Source organism: Lissotriton helveticus, chromosome 9, assembly GCF_964261635.1.
Source record: "Lissotriton helveticus chromosome 9, aLisHel1.1, whole genome shotgun sequence".
In the NCBI taxonomy this organism is placed as follows: Eukaryota; Metazoa; Chordata; class Amphibia; order Caudata; family Salamandridae; genus Lissotriton; species Lissotriton helveticus.
In genome coordinates this window covers 10,442,824-10,469,902 of record NC_136070.1, presented here as the reverse complement: position 1 = coordinate 10,469,902, position 27,079 = coordinate 10,442,824, and the positions used below count along the sequence as shown (strand labels likewise).

The 27,079-nt window shown below is 46.5% G+C and overlaps 1 protein-coding gene and 1 long non-coding RNA gene across 5 annotated transcripts in view; one reads left to right on the top strand and one right to left on the bottom strand.

Moving 5' to 3' along the window:
* Positions 1-21,368, bottom strand: part of LOC144780852 (phospholipase A2 inhibitor and Ly6/PLAUR domain-containing protein-like) — a 172,933-nt gene extending 151,565 nt beyond the window's left edge. Inside the window, exon 1 of the mRNA XM_078659350.1 lies at positions 21,131-21,368. Coding sequence (XP_078515476.1) covers positions 21,131-21,182 — 52 coding nt within the window. The 5' untranslated portion in view covers positions 21,183-21,368. The remainder of the gene's footprint in view (positions 1-21,130) is intronic.
* The window catches only part of LOC144780855 (uncharacterized), an 800,768-nt gene that overhangs the window by 57,125 nt on the left and 716,564 nt on the right, over positions 1-27,079 (top strand). The window lies entirely within an intron of this gene.

The window sequence follows — 27,079 nt, the reverse complement described above, 5'->3', positions numbered from 1 at the left end:
ACCGCTAATGTTACAGCAGGAGGAGCGGCCCTTATTTTCACCTGCTGAGGTGGAACAGTCCTATCGAGCTTAGCTTTAGTTCTTCAAAAAACCCAATGGATGCAATATTTTAATACAATAAAGAGGTCAAAGGACTTCAAGCTTCCCTTCAGCCACACACTACTCCCTCTTATGAATTACAATTTGAAGGCAACCAGGGTGACTGAATGCAGAAGATAAAATCAAAAAGCAAAAGAAAACCATCACTCCAAATGGAAGAATGGACAGTAAGAAGTGTTAACTCAAAAGAGAAGTGACCAAATACATTGAAAGCAAGCCCCCGTATGCATCCCGGCAGTGACAAGTTTAGTGCAATCAATTCTGCTGCCTGAGCTGAATTATGTGGAATACGTGCAGCTTCAACAATTGTATGCAAAGTCGTGACAGCATATGCTGCAGTCGTATCACCATTCGGGAGCTTGAAGCATGAACCATCCTCCCACAATGTACCATCACATTCAGCAAGAGGAGTGTCCTGGAGATCTATTCTCCCTTTGGTTTCTTCTTCTGTTCTAAGAAAACAATCATGCTGTTCTGAAGCATCTAATTCCTCTACAACTGGCAACAACGTAGCTGGATTGAGAGAGTTGCATCTTTCTATATGCACATGACTCGCTAACAATGTTAATTCGTAACCTGACAATCGAGCACTAGTTAAGTGCTGTGTCTTGGTTCTGTTTAACAACGTGTCCACTGCATGTGGGACCATCACGACTAGCATATTATTCATTACTAGACCAGAAGACTGTCGAATAGAATCAGCTGCTGCCGCTGTTGCTCTTAAACAACTTGGCAATGCTTTAGCTACCAGATCCAAAGTCGACGAAAAATATGCACATGGACGCTGCTTGTCTCCAAATAACTGTGTCAACACGAACAATGCACAACCCTCTTTCTCATGGACGTACAATGTAAAGGGCTTCCTGTAGTTGGGGGTACCTAACACAGGAGCCGAACATAATGCTGTGCGCAATTCAGAAAAACTTTTCTGACACTCTTCAGACCAAGGAACGGGATTGGGTGTATCTTTACACGTTAATGCCACCAAAGGTTTGGCTAATAACGAAAAATTTGGTATCCATTGCCTACAGTACGATGTAATACCCAAGAAAGCATGCACTTCTTTCTGTGTTCTTGGCACACTCAATTTCGCTATTGCCTGAATTCTTTCTGGGGTCAGTTTCCTTCCCTCCTTTGATAAGAGATGACCTAAGTAGGTCACTTCTTGTCGACAATATTGCAATTTGGAAAGTGACACCTTGTGATGCAAATCACACAGATGACGCAACAATGACAACGTGGCTTTCTTACATATTACCTCAGTATCTGCAGCCATAAGCAAATCATCAACGTACTGTACTAGAGTAGCACCTTCAGGTAAAACAATCGTATCAAGCTGTGTCTTTAAAGCTTGACTATATATTGATGGACTTTCACAGTAGCCCTGTGGAGCTCGTTTAAAGCGGAAGCTTCGTCCTCCTAAACTGAAGCCGAAAATATCCCTGATCTCCTCAGCAATCGGGATGCTGAAGAAAGCATTCTTCAAGTCAATCACCGAAAACCAGGTTGCAGAAGCTGGAATCATAGTCAATAGGGCAGTAATGTCAGGGACAACTGGAAATTGTGGCACAACGATCTTATTGACCTCTCTCAGATCAATCACAAATCTGTAAACAGGTGGCTGAGAAGGGTCAGTTCGTTTCAAAACAGGCAGAACAGGACTATTGCAAACGTTGCCTCTAGTCTCTTCAATCACATCCTTTTCAATCAGATCGGAAACGATCGCTAGCAAAGCTTTTTCACCTTCACTAGATATTTTGTATTGGGGAATTTGGGGCAATTTAACATTGGTTTTCAATGTTATAACATATGGTGGTATTTCTAAGAGACCCACATCATTAGGACCAGTAGCCCAAAAAATATCAGGCAGAAACGACAATTCTGTTGGAAGTTTATCCCTTGACAAGTACATCGGAGAAACCACTTTCTTACCCAGTGTAAGCTGTACTCCCGAAGGAGAACAGTACAAAGTCGCATACAATCTTTTTAACAGATCTAATCCTAGCAAGTTTTCACCACAACCTGTTGTCAGAATAAGGGGTGCTTCTAATTCACAAGGACCAACAGAAAGAGACAGAGGGTCAGAAATCGGATTTCTAACCGGGGCGCCAGAAAAACCTACAGAAACATTCATTTCGCCAGACAAAGGTGCGCCAGGGAGTTTGGAGTGCATAATAGAACTCTTTGTAGTACCAGTATCCAACAGAAAAGGCTCTGACACACCTGATGTAATCACCTCGATGTATGGTCCACTCTGATCTACTGGAACTGAAACAACTCCCTCTCTTTGTCCATGGCTGTCCTAGCAATCATTACCTTCCCACTGCTCATCTTCTGTATAATAATCATCAGCATAGTACTGAGCTGTCCTACCAGATGCATTATTCTGTTGATCGAACCTATTCATAGAATTTTGAGGTGGAAGGGGACGTACGTTCTGGGGGACGTTTCCACGTCCTCTACCTCTAGGCGCTTGCTGAACACCTCTACCTCTTGTGTTTGAAACACCATTCGCGTTCTGTAACAAAATAGGGCAACTATACTTAAAATGACCTTCTTCCTTGCAATACGAACACTGATTGGGGCCTACAGGAACACGTGGCTGAGTATACTCGACTCTTTGTGAGTTCCTCTGATACTGTTGAGGCTGTTGATAATTATTCTGATAGTTATTCTGACCACCATTATTCTGGCCACCACCACCACGTGGCGGATATGCTTGCTGTAACAAAACCTTCGTTTTCAGCTCTTTAGTTTTCTTTTCTGCTCTATCTTTCTCGTCTTTGTCTCGATTTTCGTAATATTGTGCAGTAGCCAATATCTGTGCTGAAGATGAAACTGCCCAAGAACTCTCTGAATCTTTCAACTTTTTACACAACTCTGGAAGCAGATTGTGCACGAATTTATCGACGAACAATTGCTGACCACCTTCTGTGCTCATATCTTGACCACTGTGGTCGACAAACGTTTCTTCAAACCTGGTGAAGAAATCAGACACCGTTTCATCTTTCTTCTGCTTACATGCAGACAACTTATCCCAGTTTACACGTATCGCAGGCATTATCGTTTTCACGTAATCAATTATTTTACCAGGAAGTTCAGATACTAAAGGCTCAGGCTTAGCACCACCAACTTGTCGGCCATCTGCAGCAGTAATATTAGCCCATGAGTCACCTAACTCCTGATCATGATCTACATGACGAATCTTTCCCCATAAAGGCTGTGGAACAACGTTCCCAAACAACATGTCTATGTCTGCTAAATTTATTATACATGACCCAGCAGTCTGTGACAACTCTTTGTAATACCCTGCGGGATTTTTACGGGGATCAGGCAATGTCTGTTTAAGGGTTAAAACTTCAGTTCGCTTCCAAGGAACATGTACCCATACACGCTGAAAATGTGCTGGCACAAGTGGTGGAACATTACCAGGACCAGCTGCTACTTCTTCCTTCCAAACTGGAGGAACTTCTCTCATGGGGTACTGTCGCACCTTTTTCCTACCGGATGCGTCACGCTCAAATAGTGATCGAGAAGTGCCCCCCTTACTCCGATACGACAACAATGTCTCAACCGCTTTCTTGACATCGGGACCTACAATCATGCCCTCTGCGAAGTCGAACCGCACACGACACAACTCGGCGGGTTGTATTCCAGATCATTGTCTTCCAAATCTTCACAGAGAAAAACACACATTTGTTCAAAAACATATCTCTGCTTTGGTGCTTCCCATTGACGGAAGACTTCCATGACAGACTCTACATCATACCTTACAGCGTCGATAACCCATTTATGCGCTAAACGATTCAGTAAATCTCTCTCTCGATAGTCAGGCAGTTGACTCCGCAACTGTCTTCGTTCCGTGTTAGGGGTCGCATTAGGCGACCCGAAGAAAGGTGAGAAAAGATTAGTAACAGTGTTGGTCATTCTCTGTCGAACGGAAGGGGAAACTGACGGAAGAACGGGCGGAAAAACAGGGTGAGATAAGGCTGTAGCAGAGGCAATAGCAGAGGGAGCATTAGGAGAAATAGAAGGTGCACTAGGTAAAGTCGTAGAAAGCACAGGTGAAGCAGATGTGATCGGTGGGCCTTGAGGAGGCTGTACCGAAGGAGCAGGATCCAGCTGAAGAACAGCTGGTGGGTGCTGTGGAGGAGCAGGAGGCAATGCAATCACAGGTTGCGCAACTAAAGGTTGCGGAGGTGCCGTAGCATTTTGCGCATAGGGGGGTGGCGAACTTAACAAATGCGACAGTAACGGGTCTTTTTCAAGCTCTTTTGCTGCATCTTGCTGAAGAAGCGGCAAAACTGGATAGCATTTATCTATTACCATTTTACGTTGCCTGTGCAACTGCTCACTCATCTGTTCTTCTTCATTGTCTTTAAACTGCATAGCAGCTTGCATTATCGAAATACCCCTTTCTCTCTTATTTTTCTTCTCTAATTTAATTTCCTTCTGTTTGGCTTCCTTACGCCATAGGCGGAAGGAGTCAAACATTGCCGGCCGGGCTTTCTTCTTAAAAAGTTTAACTTCGAGATTGTCTAAGATTTCCGTGTCAAAGCTACCATATTGGGGCCATTTTAAAACACCATCTTTTCTGGTGTATTTGATCCACACTTCGTTATATGTGATGGGGCCTACTCCATGTTTCACATATAATTCATAAGTTGGAGTTCCAACCGGAGGAACCGGACACGAATTCTCCAATCGGGAGTCCCTTTTACTACAACCAAGACAAAACAAATTTCCAAGTCTGCTAAGACCAGGCATCTTCGCTCTCTAGTCTAGCTCCAAACTTCAAAGGATTATCGATTACGATATTTCTCGTGAAAACACGAGTCCTTCGGCTTTGGCAATTGCAAGTTCCAAATAAAGATCCCAAAGGATACCCAAAACTAAGAACCAACTAAGGACTGGGAGACGCTCCACTTATACTTAACTGAGATATCAATGACGTCACCAGAAGACTCGTCTTAGCGTTTCGCTCTACCAAACTTTAAGGGTCCAAATCAGGGCGATAGCCAGGGCAGCAGTCCTCTGTAGCCGTCGGGAAGCGGGGAACCTCGCAGCAAAGACTTTCGGACCACGTCGACATGCAGGGGTCGTTGAAGTGGTTGGCCTTCCTCCCGAATTTTCACACGAACCTCCTCACGAACCTCTGGCTGGACCGGTACCGCTGGTATCGCCCAACGTTGGGCGCCAACTGAGGTACTGGGTTTTTCGGAACCGGTACCGAACGGGTAACCCAGCGGTGTCAGGGTACACCCAAAGACCTCGAGTACTTTCCTGATTCAGACCACAGAAACTCAGAGTCTTCTAGGTGAAGTCAAGGGTCGATTTTATTGGCTGCAACCAAGGTAACAGGCGTCCTAGAAGTACAACAGCACGGGATGTATATTCTCAGGAGACTGCTCGAATTTACAAAGTCAGGCTTCTCTTTTTATACGGAATATTGTGCTTTAGGCAAACATTCTTCACATTTTACTATACCATTGACATATTTTAACTACAAAGGTAAAGCAGAGTCATGATGACAGCCCACATTTCTGTTTGTCCAGCCCAAAACAAATTACCCGGCAAGGCCCAGCATTTCCATCAGATACCGGTGGACCCCCAATAAAAACGGGCACCTCCCCATCATAAAGCAAGTGAGAGAGAAAAGAGCAGGGACAGGTGTGAGCAAGATTCGGCAGGGTGCGTGTGCGATGAAAAGGTTTATGGCCTGTCCTGCCTTGATGCTATCTCGTTCGGCCACTGGGAGAGGAACTGACCAAACAGGTTCGGCCTGGGGCAATGGTTCCAACTTGCCCAGGTCAGAGAAAAGTCAATCAAGGTGTACGTGTCCTTTGGAATCAAATTTGGCTTAATCCGTCTGCCTATGTGAGGGCAACTCACAAAATGGCTGCCATACACAAAATGGAAGCCAAGGGTTCAGAACGAGAATGACGATTTCGAGGTGAAATCGTCACTCGAATATGACAAAAATGCTTGTGCATAGTGTACTAGCCATTCTCGGTCTTTTGATACCAAATTCGGCATGTTACGACGAAGTTTAATTCTCGAGTCCAGAATTACTACACGAGTCCAGAATTTTCAGAACCACACTATTCACTTGTAGTCGGAACTTTGTTACCCTGCAAGAGAGCTGGAGCGACTGACTGTTCAAGAGTGTCCTCATGGTGGGGTGGCAGGATCTTATCCTAGCAGTTTCCGTCTCAACTGGCCGACGGTGGGGCAAATGCACAAAAAATGGAATACTGTCTCCTCGTAACTGCCGCATAAACAACACTAAGGGTCCAACCAGGTTTGTTTCCAGGCTGGAACCTGTTCTTTTGATGGAAAGACTCCCAAGTGGGTTACAAGCAGGAAATGTTGGATTGATGTGGATATATGACTTATGAGGTAGGGTTGTTGGCCCCAATCTGCGTATCTTTGCAGAAACATCCATCATGTTTTTTTCTAGCCACCTCCGCTTTGTTGAGTTTCTCATCTTGTAATTTGGCTTCTTTATTAACAATTTGTAGTGGCTTCTCCCCTGTGTGATTCTCTGTTGTGGAATGCTCACCCCTCCTGGGTCCTTACGCGTGTGCATTCCATAACAGAGCTTTGAACTCGGTTTTTTAATCTAGAAGTCAGTTATTTTGAGTTGTCTCCTCTTTTGGCTGGTGAGCAGTCCCTGTCGTCGATAAAGCTGTTTTGCTGGCACCTTCCTGTTTCCAGCGACTTCTTCACTACATTTATGGTGCGGACAAGCGGCAGTGGGCTTCTGAACCCATGAGGACCTTCGAGATTGGGATACCGGTTTTCATCTATTTCACTTCGGAAGCTCTGAAACCTCACAACCCTCCTGTGGTTGATGCAACATTCCGCCCTCCTATCGGCACAAGTTTGGTAACCCGTCAGGGGGCGGACGTTTCAAGGTACTGTCTCCGCGCTTGCCCCCTCAGCTAAGCAGCAGTTCAAGCAATGGCTTACTTCAAGCCGGGAGCAGGCACATGAACGCAACCTCGCGCCACCCAAGGCGCCATTTCTTGATCAGGCGCTCGTCAGCCCAGGAGTCAGGCCTAGGACGAAGGAGCATGTGATGTCATTCGGTACGTTATGCTCGCAGCGTAGCCAGCGTCGCACCCATTTTGTTTTGGCCATTTTCGACTGTGTGTAACTCTGATAACAATCATTGTGTGAGTTCTGGCTCACAATGGCACACATTCCTGTTTGTTTTCATTTCCTGTGTGCGGACCTCACAGGGACATGCACACCTTGAAAAGAATGTATTCTTTTTACTGTTTTTATATATATGTATACATTTTTTTTTGGTTTTTCACAATAGCTAATGTCACCTTTCTGTTGGTTGTAGTTTACTTGTATTGCCTCATGTGGTGTTCAATCAATCAATCAATCATAGACATTTATAGAGCGCTCTACTTACCCGGAGGGTCTCAAGGCGCTGGGGGGGGGGTGCTGCTACTGCCCGAACAGCCAGGTCTTGAGCTTCTTCCTGAAGGCGAGGTGGTCTTGGGTCAGGCGCAGGTCGGTCGGGAGGGAGTTCCAGGTCTTGGCAGCCAGGTAGGAGAAGGACCTTCCTCCTGTTGTCGTTCTTCGGATGCGGGGGACGGCGGCGAGGGCGTGACTGGCTGATCGGAGGTGTCGTTTGGGAGCGTAGAAGTTGATGCGGTTGTTGAGGTAGCTCGGGCCTTGATCGTGTAGGGCTTTGTGTGCGTGGGTGAGGAGACGGAAGGTGATTCTCTTGTTGACCGGGAGCCAGTGCAGGTCTCTTAGGTGTCCGGAGATGTGGCTGTGTCGTGGGATGTCGAGGATGAGTCTGGCTGAGGCGTTCTGGATCCGTTGGAGTCTCTTCTGGAGCTTGGCGGTGGTTCCGGCGTAGAGGGCGTTGCCGTAGTCCAGTCGGCTGGTGACGAGGGCCTGGGTGACAGTCTTCCTGGTCTCGGTGGGGATCCACCGGAAGATTTTCCGTAGCATGCGCAGGATGTTGAAGCACGACGAGGAGACTGCGTTGACTTGCTTGGTCATGGAGAGGGAGGAGTCCAGGATGAAGCCCAGGTTGCGTGCGTGGTCTGTCGGTTTGGGTGCAGTTCCCAGGGCGGGGGGCCACCAGGAGTCGTCCCAGGCGGAGGGCGAGGATCCCAGGATGAGGACTTCCGTCTTGTCTGAGTTCAGCTTCAGGCGGCTGGTCGACATCCACTCGGCTACTTCTTTCATTCCGTCGTGGAGGTTGGCTCTGGCGGCGGCGGGGTCGTTGGTAAGGGAGAGGATCAGCTGGGTATCGTCGGCGTAGGAGATGATGTTCAGGTTGTGTTGGCGTGCGATGGCCGCGAGGGGGCTCATGTAGACGTTGAAGAGGGTTGGGCTCAGCGAGGATCCTTGGGGTACGCCGCAGATGACTTCGGTGGCCTTTGATTTGTACGGAGGTAGGCGGACTCTCTGGGTTCTTCCGTCGAGGAAGGAGATGATCCATTCCAGTGCCTTCTCCTGGATTCCGACGTTGTAGAGGCGCTGCACTAGGGTGCGGTGGCAGACGGTGTCCAAGGCCGCGGAGAGGTCTAGGAGGATGAGCGCCGCTGTTTCTCCGTTATCCATCAGGGTTCGGATGTCATCGGTGGCAGCGATGAGGGCGGTCTCGGTGCTGTGGTTGGCTCGGAAGCCAGACTGTGAGGGGTCGAGGGATCCGTTCGTCTCAAGGAAGGCGGCCAGCTGCTTGTTGACGGTCTTCTCGATGACTTTGGCTGGAAACGGGAGGAGCGAGATGGGGCGGTAATTCTTCAGTTCGGTGGGGTCCGCTGTTGGTTTCTTGAGTAGAGCGCTGAGTTCGGCGTGCTTCCAGCTCTCAGGGAAGGTGGCGGTGTCGAATGAGGTGTTGATGATGTCCCGCAGGTGGGGTGCGATGACAGCGTCGGCCTTGTTGAAGACGTGGTGAGGGCAAGGGTCGGTCGGAGATCCGGAGTGGATGGAGTTCATCGTGCGGACGGTGTCTTCGGTGCTGATAGGAGTCCAGGCGCGGAGGGTGGTGGTGGGGGGCGGTGGTTCGGTTGAGTCGGGCGTGGCGTTCGTCGGTTGGGTGTTGAAGCTGTTGTGTATGTCCGCGATCTTGTTGTGGAAGTAGGAGGCGAGGGAGTTGCAGAGTTCTTGCGATGGGGTGATGTCGTTGTTTCCGGCGTTGGGGTTGGAGAGCTCTTTCACGATGTTGAAGAGTTCCTTGCAGTTGTGTGCGTTGTTGTCCAGTCGGTCCTTGAATGCCGTTTTCTTGGTGTCGCGGATCAGCTGGTGGTGCTTCCGGGTGGCAAGCTTGAGGGTGGTCATGTTGTCCGGTGTTGGCTCCCTTCTCCAGGCTTTCTCGAGGGCTCGGCAGTTCTTCTTGGAGCTCTTGAGTTCGTCGGTGAACCATGGGGCCTTCTTGCTGCCGGGTCTGCTGGGCGGGGTCTTCAGTGGGGCGAGTACGTCCGCGCAGTTGCTGATCCACTTCGTGAGGTTGTCGGCGGCCTGGCTGGGGTTCGCTGAGCTGGCGGGAGGGTGCTGGCTCAGGGCAGCGGCGAGCTGGTCGGCTGTGATCTTGCTCCAGCTTCTTCGGGCAACCTGTTGCTGGTGGTGGTGGGTCGTTGTTCTTCTGAAGGTGAAGTGGACGCAGCTGTGGTCCGTCCAGTGGAGTCCAGTGGCGTGGCTGAAGGTGATGTCTTTGCTGGATGAGAAGACGGCGTCGAGTGTGTGTCCGGCGAGGTGGGTGGGGGTGGTCACCAGCTGCTTGAGTCCGAGGTTGGCGAGGTTGTCCAGCAGGGTGGTGGTGTTGCGGTCGTTGTTGTTCTCCAGGTGGAAGTTGATGTCCCCCAGGAGGATGTAGTCAGCGGAGGGGAGGGCATGCGGGCTGACGAAGTCGGCGATGTCCTCGCTGAATCGTGTGCGTGGTCCAGGGGGTCGGTAGATCAGGGTGCCTCTGAGGGTGGTCTTCGGGTCGGTGTGGATCTGGAAGTGTAGGTGTTCGGCGGTGGTCAGGATGTCGTCTGTGCTGGTCGTGATGCGGATGGTGTCCCTGTGGATGATGGCGATGCCTCCTCCTATCTGGTTGGCAGTGCGATCCCTCCGGGTGATCTTGTAGCCCTCTGGGATGGCGATGGCGATGTCGGGCGCTGAAGAGGCGTTCATCCAGGTCTCCGTGAGGAAGGCAACGTCTGATGCTGTGGTGTCGATGAGGTTCCAGAGTTCGATGGCGTGTCTGTGGACTGAGCGGGTGTTGAGCAGGATGCACTTCAGGTGGTTGGTGCTGGTGTTCGTCTTGGCGGGTGCTGGTGCGAGGCAGGTCCGGATGCAGGTGAACTTGCAGGACTGGCAGATGAAGGGTCCGTGGGTGCGTCTCGGGGTGGCACGGTAGCATCCCGGGGCTCGTCCGTCGTTGAGTGCGATGAGGGTGGCGGCGTCGTACGTCCGGCGGGTGGGCTGGGGTCTGCGGAGGCCAGGGGTCCTGGCGCTGGGCGCGGGCCAGGCGCGGACGGGCGCAGACGGGCTTACCTTTGGCGCACCTTCGGCGCTCAGTCGGTGCTCCCGCTGCGCGCGGTCGCTGAGGGGGCGTCATAAGAAGGGATCCTGGAGGGCGGGTCAGGCGGGAGGCGGGGAGCGCGTGGGCCTATCGGTAGGCGGGGGGGCGGGGTCGCGTCAAAACCGGCGCGAAATCCAGGCGGGCGGCCCTGCGGCGGCTGGGGCGCCGGGATGGATCGGCAGCAGGCAGCAGGTAAGTGGCAGGCAGCAGGCGGGGAGCGAGGGGGCAACCAGGCCAAGGGCACAGTGGTCGTTGTGTCAGCCAAGTCATATACTTACTAACCATGCAGTCTGTTTCTCCCCCACCCCACTTTCTCGAGGTGCCTGGAAACCCACCCATAGCATGGAAAAATTGGTACGATGCATTTGTGACATACGTGGGAGCTATCACGGCATCTCGTAACAGGGCAGAAGGAAAAAATGTCTCCTGCTTCACTCCTTAGTTTCGAGGGTAGATCGGTGTTCAAACACTTGCCCTGGAGGAGGAAGACATTGATGAATACATTGAGACAGTAAAGAAATTGAAATTGTGTTTTGACGTACAGCCCAGCTTGGTTAACATTAGGCACAAGTTCTTCAAAATGGAGCAGCGATCTCAAGAAGATGTTTATGCTTTTGTGTCTGCCCTCCGTAAATTGAGCACTGATTGTCAGTTTGAGGAATTTGCAGATCAATTGGTCAGAGACCAGTACCTATGTAAGTGTTCCGACAAGCAGAAACTGTTATCCATGGGTAATCCCTCCCTCGAGGAGACTATTCGCACTGCGAAGAGCATTGAGCTCTCCAAAGGTTCTGTTAAAGAGTTGAGAGACAAGTCTAATGAACTGGTGGGGGCTGTTACACCCAAGGATTTTAAAAACAATGTTGTCCCACGTTCGGAAAGTTCATTTTTCAAGCAAGCTAACGTGTTTCCATTGTGGAAACCCCTCGCATGTCAAAGGGGCTAGAGGGTGCCCAGCTAAAAATTGTTACTTGCAGGTCCTGTGGCAAGTTAGGACATTTTGCCAAAGTCTGTCAAATTGGTAAGCGGGATAGTTTCACCCCTCAGGTTGGCAAATAGGTCAATACACCCTCTGTTGTGAATTTGTCTTATGCGGAACATACTGATTGTGACAAATACCATAGTATCAGGTAAAAGCTGACAAATATGGTTATGGTGGTTGGTGAGAAGACTGTTGTCCTGGGAGACATCTCTGAATGCATTGACCCTTACATTGAAATCGGCATTGGAGATAAAAAGGTGTGTCTGCTTGTGGATTCAGGTGCAAGAATAACCATGATCACCCAGGAAATGTTTCACAAGGTCTGGGGTTCTCGTCTTTTGGATCCTCCCGACAGGGCTCCTGTTTATTATGAGGGGCGGAGGATAGAATTGGCTGGTTACTTTGGGACATTCTTGAATTTAAAGTAGAATGATCCTCAGTAAGGTGTATATGTAGCCATCAAGGGGCTATCCATTCAAACTCCTCATCCACGCACACAAAGCCTTACACAACGCCGGGCCGGCGTACCTCAACGACCGACTCCGCTTCTACACCCCTACCCGCAGTCTACGCTCCGCCAACCTCTAAGCCACTAAGGAACTGAGCGCCTGCGCTGCCCATGATGCCTCAATTGTAGGGAGTGATAGTGCCATTAAGGTGCACGAAACTCTGTTCACTCAAATAAAGGGCCTATTTGTTAAAAAATATAATTCAAATAAAAACTCAACTAATTACTCCCCCAGGTGGTACAATAACGATTGTAGGAAGGCCAGGTTAGACCTAGGACAGGCTATTAAAACCGGTTCTAGTGTTGGTGTTCGTCTAGCCAGGAGCACATATAAAATTGTAATACAAAAATCTAAGCGCGCCTGGGATGAAAAAAGGTGGAGGGAGCTTAAGGAGGCTAGCACAATCAGGAATTCCAAGCAATTTTGGGATTTAGTAAAATGGGGGTCAGGAGGTTGCCCAGAAAAGCCCCAAAACTGGGTAGCCCAAGGAGATTGGGTGCCCTACTTTATGCCCCAATATGCTAGAGGGCAGGACTTGCCTACAGAGCGTAGAGAGAGAATAAAATACACTCCCTGGGTGGAAGTCGCGTTCACTATCAGGGTCATTGAATGCGCGCTGGACTCCGTTACACCTGGTAGGGCGCCAGGAATAGACGGTGTCCCAGCTGATATCTTCCTGCATGACCGAGAACCATGGGCAAAGTATATTTTACTATTGGCAAATTCGATCGCCAAAGGAACACCAATACCTAAATCGTGGAAGGGGGCAGAAATAATCCCTGTTTTTAAAAAAGGCGATAAGTCCCTTCCAGGCAATTACCGCCCTATCAGCTTAATTGACACCATCCAAAAGATTTATGGCAGAGTGGTACTAAATAAAGTTCTTGAGTGGGAGTGCGAGATGCGAATCTTGTCTCATCTTGAAGCAGGGTTCAGGGCCTGCATAAGTACAGTGGATCAAGTCCTACACTTTGCCATGCTCTATTGGAAGGTTGTCCAATTGGGAGGGGGTAGTCTGTATGCTGCCTTCATTGACCTGAGGGCTGCCTTTGATCTTGTTCCGCGCATAAACCTTTAGCTCGTATTGAAAGATATGGGCATGCCTCCCACCCTTCTTTCTCTGATTGTGAAACTACACGAGCATAACTATGCCCAGATAAGATGGGGACCCCCTGGTAGTGTCACCAACCAGTTCCCAGTAGAGAGAGGAGTGCGCCAAGGCTGTGTGTTAGCCCCAACGCTCTTCTCTCTCTATATCAATAATGTGGCAAAGGTCCTGATTAAGGCAAGTGTTGATGCTCCAATTTTAGCAGGCGCCAAAGTACCTATTTTAATGTTCGCCGACGATTGCCTTATTATTTCCACGACCCCGAGTGGCTTGCAAAAAGCACTTGGAATCTTTGAAGCCTTCTGTATTGATCAGGGGCTTGAAATTAATGTTTTAAAATCAAAATTCATGTCTTTTAACCAGCACAAGACATTTCGAGGGACAATACTAATGAATAAACAACCCCTGGGACAAGTAAAATCATTCTTATATCTGGGCGTAACCATCCAGCATGACCTGCGATGGAACGAACAGATAGACCTCGCAGCCCTAAAACATAGGCAACTTGCCGGGGTACTGAACAGAGAACATGCCTAAACCATTGGCCCCTGCAATTATGGTCTACAAAGCAAAGGCTATGGGTGCAGCCCTTTATGGTATAGAAATCTGGGGGCAAGGAAACCTAAGTAAATTAACATGTTCCGAAAATAGCTTTTTGCGTAAACTTACCATGCTGCCACAGAGCACCCCCATGGGGCCTGTCTTCCAGGACCTAGGCATGAAAGCAATTAAGATTATTGCAAACCTTCGCCCGGTACTATACAGGAGGCGAATATGGGTTACGCCAGAACTGGAAATATTTGCAAGGGGCCTCCTTGATATTATTAAAAGTGATGTCTTTCACCAGATAAAATGGCTCTCTGGAATTGGAGAGATTCTCAGAGAGATGGGTCTGGTGGAGACATGGGAGGACCTGACAAATGCTACTTTTCTATCAAAAAAAGCCTTAAAGGGCATGTATTTGGAAATTATATTTTCCAAATTGTTTAGGTCCACTCCCCACTTTCACTAACCGGGGTTTTTATGGAGTTCAAGGATGAGACGTCATTTGAGCCATTCTGGGACGACATAACTAAACCGCTGGACAGAAAGCTTTACTTTCAATTGAGACTCGGCAGCATTCCTGTCAGAGCATTTACATCCAGGTGGTCTAGTGGTGGAAATCCCTCATGCCCATTTTGCCCGAATTCTAAGGAAACAATTAGCCACTTACTCTTCGAATGTCAAGCATACTCTTCCCCGCTTAGAGCTTGGTTGCGCCCAATGGCCAAATTGTTGGGCACTCGGAGTGGACTACTGGCCCTTAGAATTATCTGCACAAACCCCAGCCCCCCAATATACATAGAAGTTGCCAAATTTCTGGGATAGGCATGGGTCATTAGAAGTAAATGTTTAAAGGGATAAGTAATCCTATGATTAACTTTACGACTCTTGATGTCCCTAGTCTTGATGACATTTTCCTATCTTGATGGATTTTAGCTTTTGTAATATTTCTGTGTGAATTTTATCTCTATTTTTATTGTACGACTTGTTTTAATGTATTGCTGTCATGACAATCATTAGAAGTAAATGTTTAAAGGGATAAGTAATGCTATGATTAACTTTATGACTCTTGATGTCCTAGTCTTGATGAAATGTTCCTATCTTGATGAATTTTAGTTTTTGTAGTATTTCTGTGTGAATTTTATCTTTATTTTTATTGCATGAGTTGTTTTAATGTATTGCTTTTATGACAATCGTCGAATAAAGCTTGTTTGACTGACTGATTCTGGGGTGGTTCCATCAAGGGCTCCTTCAGATGGTTCTGAGGCCCGGCATAAAGGAACAGGTCTCTATTGTCTCATCCAATTGCTATTCAGAAGATGAGTCCTGATGTTTCCCGTTTGTGTTTGGTAGAGGGTTGGGGCAGATCAAGGGTTTGACCTATCAGATTAGGGTTAAGGATAATGCTAATTCTTCCAAGCACAGACTCAGGAGTGTCCCCTTTAGTGTCAGGGATCGGCTTGAGCACGAGCTTCATGGCTTGTGTGAGAAGGGCATTATTGAGCCTTTTGAGTCTTCTCTGTGGCTTTTTCCCTTGGTTGTGGCCAGGAAGAAGAATGGAGATCTTTGTGTCGACTTACGCAGTCTCAATAAAAACAGCTTGATTGAGTCCGCCCCTTCTCAATATCTCGCAGTTGTTGACAGTGATTAACGGTTCAAAGTGGTTCAGCAAACTGGACTTGGCATCAGCTTACCACCAGGTGGTTTTGGAACCTTCATCGAGGCATTTCACGGCATTTGTGACACCCATTGGATCGTTCCAACATTGTAGGATGCCATTTGGCCTTGCCTATGCGGTGGTGGTGGTTCAGGATTATGTGCAACATGCTTAAAGGGGTCAGGGGCATTGCTGTCTTTCAGAACGATGTCTTCATCTATGGTGCGTCCAAGGAACAGCACGAGGAAGCCTTGTACCATGTTCTGGACATCATGCAAGAGAAGGGAGCTGTTCTCACAAAGGAAAAGTGTCCCTTCCTAGAAAAGAAGGAGGAGTGCTTGGGACATGTTTTGTCTGAACAAGGGGTGGAACCTAGGCCTGGTCTGGGGAGGGCCATAGTTGGCAGCACCGCGCCCACTGATAAGGTTGACCTCAAGTTGTTCATCGGTCTCTGTGAGTTCTACTCCCGGTTTGTGCCTGACTATGCATCTAAAGTATGTTGAAAGCCGGCAGAGGCAAAGGACAAAAATAAAATGATAATAAAACATTTTTGTTCTCATTTTATTTTTCGTCCTGCAGGCTGGAACTGCGAGGCGAGTTAGGGGCGTGGCCACCTACATTGATGCTGCAGTTGCAGCATCAGGGATGAGAAAATGTGATGTCAAATTTTACCAACACCAGGGCTTATAAAACATATTTTATAAGGACCCTGCTTAAAGCTACACGATTCCCCATCCTTGGGATCCCAGGAGACATTAGGGGTTGTGGATATTCAAAAATAATGTTTCAAGTTTCAAGTTTTTATTTATTTTATTTACTTCTCTGCTGAGAACAACCAATTCAATACAAAACAATTGTTATAACTATACACATAATACATTCAATACAGATTTTAAAAAGTTTTAAAAAATGTAAACAAGCTGTGACATACAAGTTCATCTGGGGAGAGTTAAAAAGTGAGAGCAGACTCTGCACAGATGCGCTGTTATATCTAAATTGTATTGATTTTAAATGGCGCCTTCTGGCTTCAACCAGTATCGGGTTTGGGCATACCGTCAATACGTGCTTCAGATCTTGCTCACCACCATTGCAGAGATCACAATTACTGGTAGCGTTTTCATTGTGAGTCCATTGAACAGTCAGTGAATTAAAAGGGAGTAACCCAAGCCGCAATAAAATTATACACCGCCGAATTCCATGCCTTAAAGAAAAACGAATATATAGTCAGGCCTGTTTGTGTGTAAATGATTCTGCATAATGTTTATAAAAGTAATGTAGATCCCAACCCCACAGTCCTTCTAGCACATACATTGGATTTTGGCAAGCACGTTACTACAATGGGGGATGTGAAATTTATAATTTCTCTATCACTAGGGCATATAAAGCATCTTTTATAAAGGCCCTCCTTATAAGTAGGAACCCCCAACCCTGGGGTCCTAATATGTCAAAATATAGTAGTTTATCAGTTTGTAAATGCCCCACCACCAAAGTCGAGTTTGGGCACAATATACATTTTAAAGCAGTCCTGTGACACACGGCTGCTTTTAAACTGACCTCAGGCTCTCTGGGGTGCACACATGCAGGTGCAGAAAGGGCTGCCTGGCATAAAAGAAGTGTTAATCCCCCTGCCCTATTATGTAGTAGGGGCTTATAGGATATGTCAATCATAGGGGTACTCTAACACATAGTGTACCCTAATCTGTGTGTGTTCACAGTATTTTCACCATTGCACAGGACCTGGGCCTGGTTAAGATCTTGGTATCAAGTGCCTAAGAATTACACAAACACAGGTTTTAATTTTGATAAATGCTTTAATGGTTATTTGTTTAGCATAATGATTGCACATATTGTAAAGGTTCAATATAATGATTCATAATGCTTTGTTGATCACCGCTATAATGACAATGATTCCTGCTAAAGGTATCTTAATGTGGTTTATTATGAAACAACATGATTAAACTCAATGTCAAGATAAACAACGGCGGACTCCCTGTTCTGCACCTCAAGCAAGTTCCAATGTATCTTGTCCCTGCGCAAGCTACCCCAGTGCCAGCCGCTGCGTGACGCCTCTGTGCTCCAGATCCAAGATTAGTTTCAACTAAATCGTGAGGTTAGTTCGGTTCCAGTGTATTGCTCGACATTCTCGGAGTGGCGACTATATGAAGGCCTGCGCAGGTTTTTAGGCGGGCCAAAGTGTGCCTGCAATTACTTCAATGAATTCCAGTGCAATACACTGGAACTGAACTATCCTCACTATTTTTTGAACTATTGATACACACAAATTGATGTCTAAGATTGTTAGTCGGGCCATACTGTGCCTGTTTATACTCCGAGGAATTCCAGCGCAATGCAGTGGAACAGAACTATTTCCACGACTCTTTATCGATACACCAAAATGTTGACGTTTAAGCCCTGATGAAGGTCTCCTTGAGGGAATGAAACGCGTTGGCTGAGCTTTTGCGCATTCTTGCTTTGAATTTGAAATATAGAACATTTTTGATACACTTACAGTCTACTGGACTTCATTACCTGGTGCACCCCCATTTCGTTGAAACATGATTAAACTCACTTGGTATGTTTGGGCGACCCCTCTAGGAGGTCACCAGTGATTACACAATGGCATCTATTGTATATTCTATCTGCCAATGTATATATTTGTAAATTATTGCGTAGTATTTAGTAGTGTGTGTGTGTAATAATGTACTTCTTTTTTTTCATGAAAAAGTACTCACTGGACTATGATTTATTCTGTGTTATTATTATGTGCCAGTGATTGGTGATTACTAGCTCACATCACCTGCCGTGAGTAGGCCTTAGACTGCTCCGCTTCGATCCCCTGTAAGCGTCAAGCGCTACAATGAGTTGAGGACAGTTTTGGACGTATTACTTGTAATAGCCCAGTTTCCAACAACTTCGATTATATGTATTCCGTGCATACGCTTGTCGTAGGATTGCCACCTGAATTATGCGATTGTGCAGCCACACTTTTTGAGTAATTATAGATTGGCAATAGTTGCTATACAATCCTTCATCTGCCACATATTCTGCAGGTTTTAACATAAAAAGATTTGTTTCTAGCTCAAATGGTTCCTAAAAATACAATGACACGTGTTGCAGTACAGTGGAAGGCAGTTTGCGTGTTGCATGTTACTATATTTGGGTGTTAAACTGGTACTAATGAGGTGCAACCAATGCCAAGAGAGTATTACCAAGTTTAGAAATGATAAAATAATAAATTAATACTATTACCAAATGTGCTGCACTATTCCGCATAATTTGCATTATTTTGCTGCATAATTTACTCAACCCTGCAGCATAATTTGACCCATTCCTGCAGCATAATTCCATTTCATAGCTTCTTCTCTAAAACAGCACAAACAGGTATGTCCATTAAATAGTGTTGAAGGTTTTCTCAAAGTCTGTTGTCACTATCAGTGATTGGAGATCTGAAATGGGGGCTGTCTCCAGACGTGGAAGAGCCATCTAGGCATGGGTTGGTATTACGAGTTGGGAGGTGTTTAGCGCATCGGATGATTATTGAATGTGTTAAATACCTCAACCTTTGTTAAATTTTCGGCAGGTCAAACCTGCCAAAATGTAACGCGCTAAAAGCATAAAATATTTACTGTATCGTCAGGGGCAACAATGGCCGGGGAGCGTCGCCCCACGGCTCAGAGCCAGCAGCAAAAAAAATATATATATTTCATTATCGTTTTATTTTTAAGCCACTGGCTCAGCCATCGTGTGCAGGGAGGGGCGGGCATCGGAGGGTGGAGGAGGAGTGATATCTGCACTTCCTAAGTGTGCTTATGTGTTTGGCCGGCCGTCTCAACCCGACAAAAAAACTAATGCTCACTTAGGTTTCTCTAAACTGGCTGTATTGAACAGCTGAGTTAGAGATACCCCAAAGACTCCCTGACCTGAGCGGAGTGTCTTTCCAGCCCGCTCAGGCCAATCCCCGCGCTGCACATGGTCACAGTGTCTGCTAGGACAAGGAAGTCCCAGCACTGAAACACGACACGGCCGGCAGAAAATAAGATTACCTTTTAAAAAAAAATTAACAATTATTATTATAGTCCCCCACACCCTCTCCCACCTTCTCCCCGAGCACCCAACGCGGCACCTCCTGCATACCCGCGCCCCCAGCACCACACCACTTTTTTGTATGTGGTGGCCGCCAATGTGTATCATGTGGATTTTGGTGAGTTAAACACCAAAATCCGTAGGTTATTACCGACCCCATGTCGTAACAAGTGTTATTTTTTGCACCCTATAAATAAACATGCCCCGCGATATTAGTATTTATCAGGTGTGATAAATAGCACCTACATTCGTAATTAACCCTTAGTGGTTATGAGAACGAGTGCAAACCTTTTCAAAGAGCCCACCCACATTCTACAGTCACCTTCAGACTTTGACTACCCACATTCTACAGTCTCCTTCAGACAATGATCACCCACATCCTACAAACACATTCGATCTATGGGCACCACACTCTACAGTCACCTTCAGACTATGGACACCCACATTCTACAGTCACCTTCAGACTATGAGCACCCACATTCTACAGTCACCTTCAGACTATGATCACCCACATCCTACAAGCACCCACATTCTACAGTCACCTTCAGACTATGAGCACCCACATTCAAAAGTCACCTTCGGACTATGAGTGCCCACATTCCACCGTCACCTTCAGACTATGAGCACCCACATTCCACCGTCACCTTCGGCCTATGAGTGCCCACATTCCAGAATCACCTTCAGACTTTGAGCACCCATATTCCACCGTCACCTTCAGGCTTTGAGCACCCTTTTTGCTTTAAATAACTAGACATTTACAATGTATTATTTTTTGTCCATTTTTAGTTCTTTGTAAAGCACCCAAAGCCCCGACAGCGTGATGCGAAATAGAGTAACACTGCAAAGGATGGACACCGACATAGGACATGTGAAATGTTAATTATGTCTAAAGTGATAGAAACACCCTTTGACCGACGACCTGAGTCATCTGCCTGACAACTGTATGCAATTGTTGCATGTTTTCCATTAAGTGAACCCAGTGTGAAACTGCATAGCAACTGGAAGGCCAGGAGCTAGCATTTAAAAGCCTAGTTTCTATGTTTGCCATTTTTATAGATTTATACAAACAGAGCAAATCATTTCTTTCTGTAAATAGGTAAAAAAAAGTAGCAAACATGGAAACCGTTCAGTTAGTTCAGATGCATGATTATTGGAAATACTTGTCTTTTAAAAAACATCTTTGTAAAATGTTGGAAAGCAATCAGTTAGTTAATATACAGTTTTTCTACTTTACCTCTCATTCGCCTGCACCCACACAGGAGCCATGCAGTTTACTGGAAGAAATACCTGGTACATGAAACTACTCCAACCCCATTATTAGCCACTAATTGAATGTATTCCCTGTGCATTCTCATTGTCAAACATGCACAGGGACAGGGTCCCCTGCCCATTTCTTGAATGATGCTAGGATGAGGTGACATGTATCGCACTGGTCAGGTTGTTTAGCTCTCTGGTACATGTTGTTAGCATGGACTGTTTTGCCTTTTCTTGTTGTGTCAATCAGAGTTGTTTTCTGGCAGTAGACTTTAAAGTTTCTCTTTTGGATCATGTGATCCTGAGTTCTATGAAGTGAACAAAAAATATTGAGAAGCTGCTCAGGTCTCACCTTTGGGGATCACAGAAGCAAGAAAGATGGCGGCGGTGAGGAAGCCCCGCATGGTGTTGGAGGACGGAAGGAGCTGGTCAGTGCAGAAGAGCAGGGTCTGAGCAGTTCTTCAGGCCTTCTCCACATCTGATTGTCTGGCCATTGTATGTATTCAGTTGCAGTGAATAGAGGGGAGGTCCTGCCTGAGCGCTGATGTGGCGGTCTCCCCGCTGGTCAGTGATTGGGTGCGACTCTCAACCATCACTCCACCCAATGGATTATTGAAAGAACAGGCTGTCCTGAAGTAATGCACTTCTCTCCACCCACAGCTTCATTAGGTCATGTATTATGTACACTGACACACCCTTTCTGAGATGAGAAATAGTTTTGGGCATCTCTCCTTTGGTCAGCTTCCAATGCAGTTTCTGAATAGCTCAGGCCTATCCAGCATTTATTAGACCGTAGAAGGGGACACTTTTGGTGAGATGAGTACTAAAAATGGCTGAAACCAAGTCATAGTTGCCGTGTCTTGGGGGCCGTTCCAGTAACATGCTTGACTCCACCTTGAATTTTCGAGGAACTTAGCACTTCTTCTTCTCAAGGCAGCAACTGAAGTGATTAACGTCACACATGATAGCTCAGGAAGATAAGTATGGTATTTGCACTGCGCAAACGAGGCACAGTGTCCTGTCCTTGCTGCTCTTGCTCGGATGGACTAATCTCGAACTGAGGGTTGGAGTCATCGATTTGAAAATTTCAATCACATTTGTAGGAAATTGGGTTACTAGTCGACTGGGGTGAAACCCTATTTAAGTAGCAACACAATTTGTGTCAAGGTGAAAAACAAGCAAACCTCAAATCAACCTGTGCTTAACCATCTGGTAGCTTGGCACAAAAGCTGTCAGGCTTAACGTAGAGACAATGTGTAAAAATGTATGCAGCCCTTCAATTAGTAATAAAGTGAAAACACAACACAAGACAAATCCCACACCAATTTAGAAACTTAGAGTAAAATGTAATAAATTATTTGTCACCAAAATAGCAAAAATGTACTCGTAGAACGAGCGGTATGCAATTTTAAAGATTTAGGTAAGAATAGGGTTCAAAAGCACAAATCTGATTACACCGAACTGGGACAAACTCACAAGTTCAGATTGACCACGATGGAACGCTGACCGGATACAAGGACCAGGGTAGGCCAGCCGAACAAAGTACCTTAAATCCAGGTTACAGAGTGCTGCGATGTCCAGCGTCGAGGATGCATTGCATATTAGTGGTTTAGGGCCGAGATGCCTGGTCCTTCGTCGAGAATGCATTGCACAACAGCCATTATGAGCAGCTGCAGAGCAGTGATATAAGGTCCTATGATGAGGATGTGCCAAGCTGCAGCTGTTCCATGGAGTTGCGATGCAAAATCCTACATCAAGGATGCATTGCGCAGCAGCCTTTCCAATGAGAAGTGGGGTCCTGCGTTAAGGATGCAGCGTGCAGCAGCAATCCTGCGGGAAACCAGGGCTTTTGCAGTCCCCCCCTTATGTTTTTGGCCTCATTTTGACTACTTGATGCTGTTATTCTGACTATGATTGCGCCCTGGGTTTTAATAACCAGACCCAGGGCCTGTGCTCTGATTAAAAGTACAGGACACACAATTGATGGACAGAATACAGAACAAATCATAACATCCACCCCATGTCAAGAGCTCTGGGTTTAATCCAACATTCTTTTGCTCACCACGCCACCCCAGTTTAGACCTGGCCACATGCAAATCAGTCTTGACCCTGTGCCTCATGGAAACAATCCAGACTGAACTGCCAAGCCAGGTCCTCCCTGGACCGGAAACAAGCATCCTAAGACCGGTTTCGGGGTTTCACCCTTCATCAGCCATATCCACGGAAGCCGCGGACGAAGGAGGAAGCACAATCGTGCTAGGGGCACATTGATACCCCATCATACCCTTCAGTCTTATGCTGGCTCATGAGGCATTGATCCCTCTCTTGATAAGCATACTACATTATTAGTGTGGTAGTATAGATGTGTTGTAATTATTAATTGGTAGTTACTCACATAGTTTTTTCACTTTTTTGTACATACACTTTTTTTCTACCTTTGTGGAGAATACATTAGTGAGTGACAGGGGGATCTCCCCTAGGTCCTGACGAAGAGGCCCGGTGCCTCGAAACATGTTGACCCACTTAGGAGAGAGAGCCCATTAACCTGCTCTATCTCTCCGCTTCACTTTTTCTTTTAATAATACCAGCCAGTGCTTAATAAAATTCTTTTTTTCCACTAGGCCAGGTATTTTTTAACTTACACCAGATATCACCCCTGACCCCACTGACACTCACTCCCAACACATAGCACCTCCATCTAAAAGGTGCTCCGGCGTACCCGCTTGTCGCAGCACTGCCCCGCCCCGCAGCGGGACGGGAAGACCCCGATGATGAAGCATGACACCAAGGGCCCTTTTGGTGTGTGAGGGGTATTTTAACAAAGATGTTGTATTCCAATGACATCTGGATACACATCCACCCATTTTGAGGTGGCCCTTTATGATTAACCTTAAACCCTGACAAGAGGAGGACGTGCCCACCTCGGTGCCCACCGGCATCACCTCTTCACTCCCCCCCTTGATTTCCTTAGCACATGCAAATCAGTCTTGACCCTGTGCCTCATGGGAACAATCCAGACTAAACTGCCAAGCCAGGTCCTCCCTGGACCGGAAACAAGCATCCTAAGACCGGTTTCGGGGTTTCACCCTTCATCAGCCATGATAGCTTGATTCCAGTGGCACATGGAGCCCGGCTCCCATGTCTTGGAATACCCTGGGCACTTTGGGCGAGAAAGCAAAGGACACACAATTGATGGATGGAATGCAGAACAAATCAGAACATTCACCCCCACGCAAGAGATCTGGGTTAAATCCAACATTCTTTTGCTCACCATGCCACCCCAGTTTAGACCTGGCCATGGGAACAGTCCAGCCCGAAGTGCCAAGCAGGTCCTCCCTGGACCAGAAACAAGCATCCTAGGACCGGGTTGTGCTCTGTACATGAAGACACTGGTAGCCTTGAATAGTAGTTTCAAGTCTTCTTTATTAGATCCATGTCATCATAGTATCAATCTTAGTCCAGCCAGCCCTAGAAGGGTACAAGTCATGTACCAGCCATACACCAGCCCCACCAGGAGCAGCCTGCCTTGCTGCTCAGCCCATCTCCAAATGTCCCCACTCATCCACTCAGGCACCCAGGCATTCCACGCATCACAGGCACATCAACATTCCGTCACCATCTCTCACTCTAGCTGAGCAGCTAGGAAGACCCAGGCTGATTACACGTAAATGCAATACTTAGGATATAACATTATCCCTTTCCATTACAAACAAAATAACAATAGCAAATAAAGAAAAAACTATACACAAGTAAGCAGTATAATTCATAACTTCAGGATGCAACAATAAACAAAGCATCTCAGAATAATGAACGATACAAATCCAGAAATGATGGGAAAAATACATCAAAATACATGTGAAACAATATTCCCCATCCTCCCCCAAAATTATAAAAGTATTTAGAAGCGTAGTGTAGAGACACCAGTACCAATAGTAATTTACTGAAACAAGCTGTAAAATACTAAACTGTAATGTCAAAGATAAAATACCCCGCAACACCTATCCCAACTACAAGGGAACTACCACGATATGGGATAACCACTAAGCATGGGCGTAAAATCCGTTCCGCTCGCGGAGTTTGCGGATTTTCTGCAAATTCGCAATCCGCGAACTCTCGCGAACTTGCCAAAAATTCGTAAATCTGTGCGAAGCGGATTTTTTGCTTGGTCGCACTTGCCAACTAGAATACTATACAATTTCGCTGGAGTAAACACTTGCAAACACGTAGATGCAGCGGGCAGTGACAATCTCGCAATTGCGAGATTGCAAAATTTGCAATTTTGCACAAGAAATCCACCAGCAGGCAGCATAAACCTTTAAAATTATGATTTTTATCAGAATAACTCCTCAGGTTGACATTTGCCTGCACTTTTTTTTGCAAGGAGTCCATTTTGGGGGGGGGGGGTGGGAGGAAGGAAGTGCCCCACAGTCTCCAACTTCCTGTTCCTGTCCAGCAGGCTCCTCCCAGTGCTTTCTTCATGTGCTGGTCACTTTGATTTGGATCTTGACCTGGAAGGATTACTTTTTGTGGATGCTGCTGGATATTTGGAATTTTACAAACCTGAAAGCACTCAGCAGGTGCAAAAGTTCAATCTTATCATTAGTAACAATTCCCTGTAGTGCTTCCTGAGGGGCCCTTTCAGAGTTAAGTTGCCTACTTGCAACTATTCTATGACCCTGCTCTGACCCTCACAGCAGGCTCAGAGAATAGCTACAAGTATACAACAAAGGTCCTGTTAAAAAAATTACACTGCAACAGAAAGCAAAATACAGACAAAACTGAAAGCACTCAGCAGGTGCAAAAGTTCAACCTTATCATTAGTAACCATTCCCTGTAGTGCTTCCTGAGGGGCCCCTTCAGAGTTCAGTTGCCTACTTGCAACTATTCTATGACCCTGCTCTGACCCTCACAGCAGGCTCAGAGAATAGCTACAAGTATACAACAAAGGTCCTGTTGAAAAAAATACACTGCAACAGAAAGCAATTACAGATAAGGAAGCAGGTGCCAGCCTGGAAGTTCAAATTCAGTGACACATTAATCAGCCCCTAATTCATTCATGTCAGTTTAGGCAGGGCAGGTGTGCTTTTCTCCCCATAATCTACAGTGATGAACTAGAGGGTGGCATGGGTGAGCCAGAGGATAGCATGGGTGAGCCAGAGGGTGGCAGTGGTGAAACAGAGGGTGGCAGTGGTGAAACAGAGGGGGCTGTGATGAACCAGACGTAGAAACAACATGGTCGCGACCGTTGCTACCCGACAAGTAAGTTCGCGTTTGCGAACTGGTAAAAAACCCTTGCGAAATGGCAGAAACACTTGCGAACACAAAAACAAAGGAATCCGCAAAATTCGCGAGAGTTCGCGGATTTTGCGGATTGCGAATCCGTAAATACGCAATTTCGCGGATTGCCAATTCGCAAAATCCGCCCATGCTTAATAACCACCCATTATCCTGTGTGAGAGGTTAGCACCCAAAACACACAGCCCAGTTGTACTTTTGTACTGCGCGCAGCTGTAAGTGGGGTATACCCTGGTTGTACATTAGTACTGCGCACAACTGACCATGGGATATCAACCCATATCCAAGCCTGTGAAAGGGTTACACAAAATGATTTTGCATGGGAAAAGGGAACAAACCCATGACCCAAACCTCCTAAAGTATCCCTAATTTAAGGGATAACTGTGATGACCACCACCAGACACAAGGATGTGTATACATTAATTAGCAATACAGGAACCCTATGTGAAGGGTCCGGAGACCTGGTGGGTGTTGTGTGGTTACTGCTTACTAAGTCAGTGTGTACCAAAAATGTAAGAAAGAAAAATTTCTTTCTAGATTCCCCTCACTCACCGGGGTTGCCCCACGGTGACATGCTTCATCATTGGGGCCATCCCAGTTCTCTACGAAAAGGGGCGTGCTGCGACAAGGCGACTACGCTGGAGCACTGGTTTTGTGAGATGACTATGTGTGGTGCTAGTGTGGTGATGGTGGAGTGGGTGTGAAATTAAAAATACCGTGCTAGTGGGCCTCAACAATTTATTTTGCTCCTAGTGTGGTATAAAAATTAAAAAGGGGTAACACTGTGTTCTAACTTTTACTGAGCTAGATCAGTGTTAAGGTCGACATGTTTCAAGCTCCCCCAAGCTTTTCCTCAGGACCATACAGGGTCCAGCCCTGTATTGCCACTCCTGTTTTCAATTGAAAAAGTATAATAATAAATACTAATTATTTATATTAATAATAAACACTGTTGATAAAAAAACATGCGTGTAGTTGTACATACGGTTGGTATTGTATTCGTAAT